This window comes from Danio aesculapii, chromosome 5 (assembly GCF_903798145.1).
Source record: "Danio aesculapii chromosome 5, fDanAes4.1, whole genome shotgun sequence".
Classification (NCBI taxonomy): domain Eukaryota; kingdom Metazoa; phylum Chordata; class Actinopteri; order Cypriniformes; family Danionidae; genus Danio; species Danio aesculapii.
Window position 1 is genome coordinate 59952188 of NC_079439.1, and position 11055 is coordinate 59963242.

At 35.7% G+C, this 11055-nt stretch overlaps 1 protein-coding gene across 1 annotated transcript; it reads right to left on the reverse strand.

Annotated features, from left to right (window-relative positions):
- Positions 1-6481: 6481 nt before the first annotated feature.
- btg4 (B-cell translocation gene 4) lies at positions 6482-8747 on the reverse strand. Its single transcript, XM_056457056.1, has 4 exons — positions 8430-8747; positions 8185-8322; positions 7835-8084; positions 6482-6840 (listed from the first exon to the last, which is right to left on the reverse strand). The coding sequence occupies exons 1-4, from the start codon at positions 8600-8602 to the stop codon at positions 6634-6636; spliced, it is 768 nt and encodes a 255-aa protein (XP_056313031.1). The 5' UTR covers positions 8603-8747; the 3' UTR covers positions 6482-6633.
- Positions 8748-11055: the final 2308 nt, after the last annotated feature.

Consider the following 11055-nt stretch of genomic DNA (forward strand, 5'->3'; position numbering starts at 1 on the left):
TTCAAATTCAGACTGTTTTGGCATATTATTAGCTCCATGCGTGAACATTTCGCAATGAAAACTGATCGCATGGCAACAATTTATGCACTTGCACAAATGCTCCTAAATATATTTTAAAGTCACATAGATAAAAACACAATTTTAAGCCCTGCAATTTCAAATTCAAGCAGTTTCAAGTACTTTGTCCAAAATCCAAGCATTTTTCTAACCTTGAAAACACTATACTAAAAATCAAGCATTTTTCAGGATTTCCAGCACCTGTAAGAACCCTGTCATATAAATTGCGGATATAATTTTAGCTCTGGAAATTTCTCAACAATTGTAAACACTGAATGATTTTAACATTTATGTTAAATCAATTCAAGCCTAAGTTTATGGATGAAATACTTTTAAAAAACTAGTTGATCCACCTGAATGGCTTGTGTAAGATGTTTCTCAGTAGGAAAATATCCTTAACATACCTGTTCTAAACCAGCGCCAGACAAGCATACAATTTACATTTTTATCCACCTTTTTCTGCAAGTTAACTGTATTTTACATTATGGATTGCACTTCCATTCAAAAGAACTGAAACATTCATTCATTCATTTTCTTTTCGGCTTAGTCCCTTTATTAATTTTTAATAAGCAGAATGAACCGCCAACTTATCCAGCACATGTTTTATGCAGCGGATGCCCTTCCAGCTACAACCCATTCTGGGAAACATCAATACACTCTTGCATTCACACACATACACTACGGACAATTTAGCCTACCTAATTCATCTGTACCGCACGTCTTTGGACTGTGGGGGAAACCGCAGCACCCAGAGGAAACCTACGCGAACGCAGGGAGAACATGCAAACTCCACACCGAAATGCCAACTGACCCAGCTGAGGCTCGTACCAGCGACCTTCTTGCTGTGAGGCGACAGCACTACCTACTGCGTCTCAAGAAGTTTAAGTGTAAAGCTGCACTACAAAAATAAAATAAAAATTCCATATTCAATATATGTCTGTAATATTGCTGTGGAAAGATTGCTGTCTCACGTTTTAAGTTTATTCATGGTCTGCTGAAAGTAATTTGTTAATTCTAATAAGCTGCCTTTTAATATTTGATGAATGAACTGTGAGGATAATAATGTTAGTACCCAGTGTATTGTACCCAGTTTTTTTTTTACTTTTTTTCTACACTGCTTACATTTTACAGAAGTTACTCCCATAGTTCACACAACTCATCATGGGTATAGGAAAAAATTGATATCTCAGAAAAGAGCGGCAATGTGAGAAGTAGCTTGTTATTAAACCTGAAACATCCCAGCAGGCACGCAACATCATAAGACGTTAATATTATGTTAGATTTAGGTCATGACGTCAAGTGACCAAAATTCAATGTCAAGCCAGCATCGAAGGACAACGTTAATTTAATGTTCCTTAACGACGTCAAATGACTTTTCAGTGTTGACAGTGTTGACTGTCAAATGACAGTTTGTGTTTGAAAGTGACCAAAATCCAACGTTGAGCCAAAATCTTAAACCAACATCACATTGACGTCAAATACTGACATTTATTCGCCAGGTATGGCAACCAAAAATTCAATGTCTGATAGGTGTAATATTGGTAACGTCCACACAACGTCAAGCCATAACATTAGATGTTGTTATTTGGTTGATTTTTAGGCTGGACGTTGGACACTGACGTCGGCCTGACGCTGGGTTCTGACGTCAACACAATTTTCATTTGCAAATTAAATGCAACATCCTTATGAAGTTGGGGTACATAGTCAATCTGATGTCAAGTTGACGTCCTGTGCCTAACTGGCATGCACTGAAACAGGTCACCGTGAACAGAGCTGTTTTTTGACAAGGTTATATGGGTATTGTAACCACTGAGTTATTTTAATCAATGTATGTTGCAGACATTTCCTGAAGACCCAAAAGGATCCTACCAACTTACCAACAAAAAACAGGCATCCAATTTCCTCTTTAAGACATTACAGACCTTTACATTCAAATAACGATTACACACTACATAAAATGTGCTATTCAGGGGCAATTTAAAGATTCTGTTACCATATTTAACTGTATCAGTTATCAAGAGAATTAAAAACAATTATGTCTGCAATGTTAGTAAAAGGGTGACACGGTGGCTACTGTCGCCTCATAGCAAGAAGGTTCGAGTCCCGGCTGGGCCAGTTAATTCTGGAACCAAAGTCTAAAGACATGTGCTATAGGTGAACTGAATAAATTAAATTGGCTGTGGTGTAAGAGTGAATGAGTGTTTATGTATGTTTCCCAGTACTGGGTTGCAGCTGGAAGGGCATCCGCTGTGTAAAACATATGCTGGATAATTTGGCGGTTCATTCCACTGTGGCAACCCCTGATGAATAAAGGGACTTAGCCGAAGGAAAATGAATGAATGAATGAATGTGAATCAGTTGCATGATTTAATTACATTGGGTCAGCCGTAAGAGAAGCAAAGATTTTGCCCTAGAAACTTTTTTACAATGCAGTTAAACTTTTTGTGTATATGTATGTATATATATGTATATGTATATGTAATATTTATATACATTATATATATACTTTTTTTTTGTTACTGACATAATTTTATATCATTACTCTGTTATTAAAGCCTTTCCTCTTGGAAAAACAAATGCTTTTCAGCCACTTTCCCCAACTGTAACCAAATGTGCAGGGAGCTGGGACATCAACATGTCAAATATAACAACATAAACAAGAACATTTGATTGATGATCTACTGCATGAAGAAGTGGCTAGAGGAATGCTGATTATTATTATTTACAGTACAACAGGCTTCTTTGTCCCTGACTTTCAATGAAGGCGAACTTTTAAAATTATTGAAATGGCTGTTCCGCCCCCTCCTGGAATGACATACATAGCACAGCCAATTGCGTTATCGAAAAATGTCATGGTAGCGTGTATTTTCAGTCAGTGCAAACACAAAGTTTCATGATGATTTTCAGACGAAGCACATTAATTACAATTATTTTATATGAAGAGTATCTACAGTATAATCACCTTTATAATTGCATATTTTGGTTTCCACATCAAATATACAGACATTATGAAATAATTTTAAACAAAATTCATTCAATCATTCATTTTCCTTTGGCTTAGTCTCTTATTTATCAGGGTTCACCACAGCAGAATGAACTACCAACTATTCCAGCATATGTTTTACACTTCGGATGCCCTTCCAGCCGCAACCCAGTACCGGAAAACACCCATACATACACATTTGCGCACATACTTATACACCACGGCCAATTTAGCTTATTCAATTAATCTATAGCACATGGCTTTTGACTGTGGGGGAAACCGGAGAACTTCACACAGAAACTCCAGCCAGGACTCGAACTAGCAACCTTCTTGCTGTGATGCAACAGTGCTAGCCACTGAGCCACAATGTAAGATCATTTTAAACATTTTAAACAAAACATCCTCTATTTGAAACGAAGGTGCAGCTGAAGTAATATCAGGTGCAAGACCAAGCACAACACACACAATGCTCTCAAGAACACTATACACAATGCTCTATACTGCCACTGAGAAGAAGAAACAGACTGAAACTGAATAAACGCAGTATATTGGTATTAGTATTCTAGCAGCTTGAGAAAAATCCAACTTAACCACTGTACTGTTTGGGTATGTTTTTTTTTTTTTTTTTTTTTACTTTGAGTCAGGACCGTTTTTGTATGCATGATTTCACGCAATTTCTTAATTGTGTCCCAACACAAATCGATTAATTTAACTTAATAGTTTTTACAAATTTAAGGTGGATTGAACATTAAACAATTAAGTTGTCCCAAAAAACCCTCAAGAATTGTGTTGATTCAGCTCATTTTAAAGTACCCACCAAGCAATTTTATGATAAGACATCTAGTAGACATCTAAACGTAGATTTTTGGCAAAGCAAGGCTAAATTTAGGCTGTTAGTGAATAGACCGACCAAAATAGACTCGTCATCAAATACAGATTAGACAGACATCACATATGTAGTCGGTGGCCCAGTGGTTAGCACTGTTGCCTCACAACAAGAACATCACTGGTTCTAGTCCTTACCAAGCCATCCGACGGTTCTGTGCGTGTTCCCTGGTTTCCTTCCAACGTCCAAAAACATGCAATTTAAGTTAATTGACTAATCCAAATCGGCACCATAGACATGCACGTAGTAAGTAGTTATCTCTTAAGAGATCCCTATCTGTTCATTAGCTACTACAGCAGGGGAGTTCTTGAGCTCTATCTGAGTTCAAACTCCCCTCTCGCCCTAAAAACTGGAGGGAGCCCTGGGCTCGAGGATCTTATGAGCTCAGGGCTCTCCCGGGATAGCATGCCAAACAAGCTTTATAATCAATCATCAGCTAAGTGTGAACTCTTGAAATATCCTTTTATTCATTCATTTTCCTTTGGCTTACTCCCATTATTCAGAGGTCGCCACAGTGGAATAAACCGCCAACTTATCCAGTATATGTTTTACACATGCCCTTCCATCTGCAACCCAGTACTGGGAAACGTCCATACACACATTCACACACATACACTACGGCCAATTTAGCTTTTTCAGTTCACCTATACCCGCATGTCTTTGGACTGTGGGATAAACTGAAACACCCGGAGGAAACCCACGAGAACACGGGGAGAATATGCAAACTCCACACAGAAATGCCAACTGACCCAGCTGGGACTCGAACCAGTGGCCTTCTTGCTATGAGGCGACAGTGCTAACCATTGAGCCACCATGTCACCCCAAATATCCTTTTAAAAGAATAATAATACTTTAGATTCTCTTAAAACATTATTAATATTTCATGTTTTCCCATGATGCTAAGAACAATATGGACTTGATGTTTTACACAGTACTTCTGTATATCTATTTGTTATTTGTATTTGTTAAATGTTCTCAATGTTGATAAATAATCCATAGAATGACAATCTGGCCATCTACCTGCGAAGAACACCTCTTTCTATTAATTGGATCACAGTGGATAATGTAGTAGAAAGAAAATATCTGGGAGCAACACAATAAACTGCACTCAGAACTCTGAAGCTGCATTTTTTTTTCTTGAGGAGGCTTAACATCTGTACAATAAAGATCTTTTATAAGTCCGTAGTCAACAGTGTTCTATGTTTTTTGATGACTAAGGGTAGCTGATGCCAATAGACTGAAAAAAAAAAAAAAACCTATTCGTCATGCTGTTTCGGTTGTGGGGTTGAATTGGATTCTCCGACTTGAAGTATGAAGGATGATGTTGCCTAAGCCTTTGGTCATCTGAGACGTCACCTCTCACCCACTTTACAATGCCCTGGGTAAGTAAAGTGTTTTTGGTTAAAGATTCCTTTTTCCTATAGGAAAGATATTTTTTTTGTAACTGTGGCTATGAACTTTATAGTCTCTCTGTAATATAATTTGTGGTTTAATATTATGTACTTTTAAACATTATTTAATGGGGGGGGGGGGGGGGTTAACAAATGTAAATTCCCTCTGATGCTATATATATATATATATATATATATATATATATATATATATATATATATATATATAAATATTTCACTGATTTTTGCTGAATTTTGACAAAGTTTTCAGAATGTTCTAAATAAATGACACTTCAAACAAACCATTTATTAATAAAAAAAAAAATTAAAAAAAAAAAAAAAAAAAAAAAAAACACCACCCCTTCTGTGTTTGGCTTGACCAAAAGCATTGCCGTTAAAAAGATCCAAATTTGTATATATTCCTATGGGGGAGAAGAAAAAAAAATAAATTGGAATAGTTTTTCATTTTGTTCTGCAAACTTTAGCATTTTATTTATTTCCTTACAATTGGCCAAAAAAGGGAATTGAAAAAAAAATAAATAGACATGTTTGTTCGTTTTAGACAAAACCAACATGATGGTTTTTGAACAACCCTGATAAATATACACTAAAAATCCAATATTTTTACATGACAAATATCACGTTTATAGAATTAAAAATAACCTTTTATTCAAACATACCTAGTTAAATCAGTACATCCATAACTTTGAACTTAAGTGATATACACTCATGTTTTACATATAGATTGTTTAAACCATGTATATAAATCAACGTTGTCCCCAGTTTAAGCACGGATTTAAACTTTTTTTTTAATAAAGGAAAAAGTATGCTTGAACAGTAAAATGCATTGACACTTTAAGAATAACACTAAAGACAAAGATAAGATTTAAAAAAATAAATAAAATCGTTCAGTCCTGTTATAATACAAATTTACAAAAAATGAGAAATACGTAAAAGGGGATTTGAAGTTCTCAAAATATAAAGCCAAAACAAATTTCTTGCTTTTTGGCTCTTAAGCAACCATAACAGGCATAAATTTTGTACTGTGGGTATTTGCTGCCATCTGGTGGCAGCAGTTCGAGCATCAAGCACTTTCACACAAGAAAATTTATTAAAACAGATTTTATTTAGAAAGTCTTTTGTACTCCACAAATAAACCATTGATTAAAACAGACTTTTAAAAACTGCCTTCAAGGCATTTACACAGGACTCCATAAATAGTTAAAGCATCACATTTAAATTAAGTTAAACTCAACACATGCCTGCATAGCTGCTCAGCAAAACAATACATATTAAAATATATACATTTACACAGTCTAAGAGCGGTTCTTGCTGACCCAGTGATATCGGTCCTGCCTTGGGCCAGAGAAGGCATAGGAAGGCCTGTAGCCCTTGAAATTTTTATGGCCTGGATATGGCCCACCTAAAGAATGAGAATGCTGGTAGCCCTCAGTAGCATACGGTTTCCTTTTAGGGTATGTCCCCCAGTTTTGCATAGGAGGTGGCTGCCCATACTCACTGAACTGTAGACAGACAAACCAGAGCAATTAAACAACGTTAATGGTGATGCTTCACCCAAATGTACAAATCCTTAAGAGGCTCCAAACAGAGTTTTGTTTTGTGTTTTTTTTGAAAGGCTCTTTTTGAAAAAGTCACCTTTAACCATTTTTTAAGCTATTCAACCAATGGCTGCTGGGAGCACTTACTATTTATAAAAAAATAAAATTATACTAATAACATTTATAATCAAATGTTTCAGTTAGACCAGGGGTGTCCAAAACTGGTCCTGGAAGGTTGGGGTCCTGCATATTTGTTCCAACCACACCTGAAGCTAAAAATCAAGCTCTTTCTAGGTATACTACAAACTTCCAGGGAAGATTGTTGAAAGTTGGGGCTAAACTATGCAGGACATTGGCCCTCCAGGATTGAGTTTGGATACGCAAGTTAGACCATCATCTATCTTTAAAATTACCCATTTAATGCTCGACCCTTTTGTAGTTATATTGTGTACTACATACTGACAGAAAATCAAAGTCGTTTGCTAGGTCAGTATGGCTAGGAACAACAATGCTAATAAAGCGAAACAAACAAGGGACTTCTGCCATGCCTTGGCAGAACGATATTGTGCAGAAAGGTTACCTGGCTGGGGGCTATTTTCAGCCACTAAGTATTATTCTACTAATAATACCAAGTATCATTGCTGCTGGAGCATTGATACAGCTGTAAAGTTACTTGGTTATGCCAAAATGAGTATAGTTCCTAGCCCATTTTTTATTTATAAAAAAAAAAATAAAAATAAAAAGTACAAATTTTTTTTTTTTTTTTTTTAGATACCAATTGTCTAATTCAGTTAGGCAAGTTAAATGGCTCCCACCAGCACTGGAGATAAACTAAAATGGACTCAAAATGGTAAGACCCAATTGTTTAACTCTAGTTGACTTGTAAAATGTGCCAATTTTCAAAGAAATGGAGCATCCTTTTAAGAGACATGCTAAGTGGGTTTGTAAACTTCGTTACCTGGTAGACACTGTTTGGGTTGGAGACCGTTGGGATGCATTTGGGCTCAGGAACAGAAATACTGCTACTGTTGCTACTACTCAAGGTGCTGCTCATACTAGTGTTTCCTCCCTCCTCATCGGACGAGGTTCCAGAATGGTAGTCAGATGAAGCCCTTTCCACCGCATTATTTATCCTACGAGAGAACTCGCCATCTTTCTTTTGTCCCTCAAACTGAGTAACACAAAATGGGGTTGACTTCTCACCATACCTTGAAGAATAAACAAACATTTAGAGATTTACTGCAATCAAGTCATCAAAACCAGCAGAGATATAGCACTTTAGTGATATAGGCCAAAATGTAGCATTACCGGCATGACACCTCTCCTGGATCAACCCAAATGGTCATTTCCTTTGGTAATCCAAGATATTCATAAACAATGTCACTCTGACAACAAGCACGCTCAATAACAGGGTCTCTTGTTTGAGCTCTGTTCATCCTGAGACACCTAAAAATATAATGGAAACCCTTGAACATTCTGATAAAGTGCTCAAACCTTGCAAAAAATAATAAAATAAACTGTATTAAGCTAGAATCAACTAGAAAGAAACTTGCCTAAAACCTTGTCCTTTGGTTGGGTTTTCTGGGTACCAATGACTTTTGTAATTTTCGAAGAGTACAGAAGTTAGTTCCACAGCAAACTTCTCTCTCCGAACACGATCTAGTTTACCATGCTTTTTCGCTAGTCTTGCAATAAAAAACACTGTTGCTGCAATCTCTTCCTTCATTTTTAGCTATACTTTTGTGGGCCAATGGGACAAACTGTCTAATGTTATTTTATATATATAAAAACTATTAAAATATCTTAAAACTTCAGTTATAACCAAAGCAAACAAACCGGTTCTCTAGTACAACTTGACAGCATAAATAGTGTTCAGATGATTTGCTTCAGCTATGCAAAATCATGTTAGCTTCACAGGAAAGAAATACAATTGTTTTCGACTTCCTTCAGCTTTTTAATGTCTCAGGATGTGCTGATCTGTAATTAGATTGAACAGGTGTCTCAAATTGTGGGAGGAACTAATAATGTCCTTCCTATCATAGATCAACATGTGTTAATTAACAAAAATCCCGAACTGAACCAAATAACAAATATTTTATTTGAATGTGTATCAATTGAGCAAACTTTTTGAGATGGTTTAACTTTTTTTCCTTTTGCCAAGTCCCTGTGGGCAAGTCTGGACCTGTCTTCACGTGGACTAAATGGTCTCTTTGGTAACCCGGTCCAGAGACCCATTGTCCACTATAAACACAGTTTAGCATTGCCTACCAACAGTTAATAACATAGCTTGTTTTCAGTGTCGACATAGATATGGGCCTCAGATTTTTGTTGTCTCCAAGCGTTACGGTTGACTTTCTTTCAACATATAACAGGTAACGGCTGTGCAATTATGTATTTCAATCCTTAGATGTCTCTGTGGCTGATAAAAGGTATTCACACTCTAAAGTCTGACTGAATTAGCATTTGAAGCTGTTGCAAAATGTGAACGCACATTCAGTAGCCTAGTAACAACAGAGGGATTGTTATTTATTATTATTATTATTATTATTATTATTATTATTATTATTATTATTATTATTATTATTATTATTAGAAGTAGGCTAAGTTATGAACGATGCTGTAAGGAATTGAGGTGAAGTTGATTTTATATTCACACATTCCGACAAAGTCAGATAAATAGTGCTAATGTTGTTTTGAAGTCATTTTTACATGTGATTTCTGTCAGAATATTCAAAGTACCATGGTAAACAATTTAGGGAGCATGTCACAAGTTGTCCTTAACGAATGTGCAAATATAAAACCAACTTTACCTCATTCTGTAAAGATAAGGATGTGTATCATTGGAAAAAATTCAGAAAGATGAGCCCTTAATTAGGACATTTAAAGTCCTAATAAATTATTTCGTTCATTTTAAAAATTCGATAGTATATTAAAAAAATCAAGTTCAGAAATTATTAGTTCAGTGTTTGGAGAAGTGCTGAATCAAATAATTATTAAAATAGTTTAGTTAACTTTATTACACAAGGCTACGTACATTCCGATGCTTTCTCTAATTGTAGGGCGCTCTGGAGCTTATTTTACTGGGAGAAAATGCGCCAGCAGAGAGCGCCTTGGTTCGCGCTCTGTGACTCCCGCCTCGTATGGCGCTGAATTTGAACGTACAATATCTGCTCTGGCTATAAATGCTGTGTGCTGGAATCCAAACCAGAAGGACATCGGGTCAAGACAGAGATGGAGCCACAGTCTTCAGGTAAGTTTGACTCATGTTAAATGTCCGTTTTGACTGACCTCAATTTCCACAGCAGATAACTTATTATTTGAAAGCTTAACTTGCCTATAATTTAAGTAATAGATATTCAACCCCACCTGCAGAAGTTTCGTCAGCACGTAGCTTAACAACAACAGATGAACACAAACCTTGAGAGTGCAGAAGCCTTCCGTCAGGGGTCTTCTTACTGGAAACATTTGTTATTTGTGGAATCTGCTTCTCTACATTGGGGTAATGTTGGTAATACATTTTGCACATTCTGACTTTATCCTTGATATTATATTTTCAGAAAAGTATTCTTTGCAAATTATAAATATGGAAATCATATTAGCAGTCATCAAAGTACAACATTGTTCACAATCAATCAAGCAGTGCTAATGTTGTTTTGAAGTCATGCATGCTATTTCTGACTGAATTTTCAAAGTACAGTAGCATGATAGGGCAGACCTGTAGCCATCCTGGTGAAAGGGGTGTTTTTTTTTTTTTTTTTTTTTTTCATCTCAAAAAGTGGACCTTTTTGCAGTTACTCACCTCTTTTTCTATTTAATTATGAGATTTAAATAAGGCATATTATGACATTTCATGCACTATATTTAGCTGGATTAGCTTAATGGTGGTAATAATAACCACACTTTTTAATGTACAAAAAATATTTCCTAAAGATTTAGAATAAAGAAATATGAATAAATACTTATTTTTTAAAATACAAATTCATTACATAAACATTAGGGGAAAAAATAATCTGTTAAAGTTTTTTTAATTAAAAACTGCAGCCTATTGTCATTTATTAGGCAAATAACAAACTTACCACACATTCAACTTTCCTCAGTGAGAATTTGGCCATTTCAATAATATAAAATTCAAACGTAATAATAATATTATTAATATAAATGTAAAACTTCACGATTTTT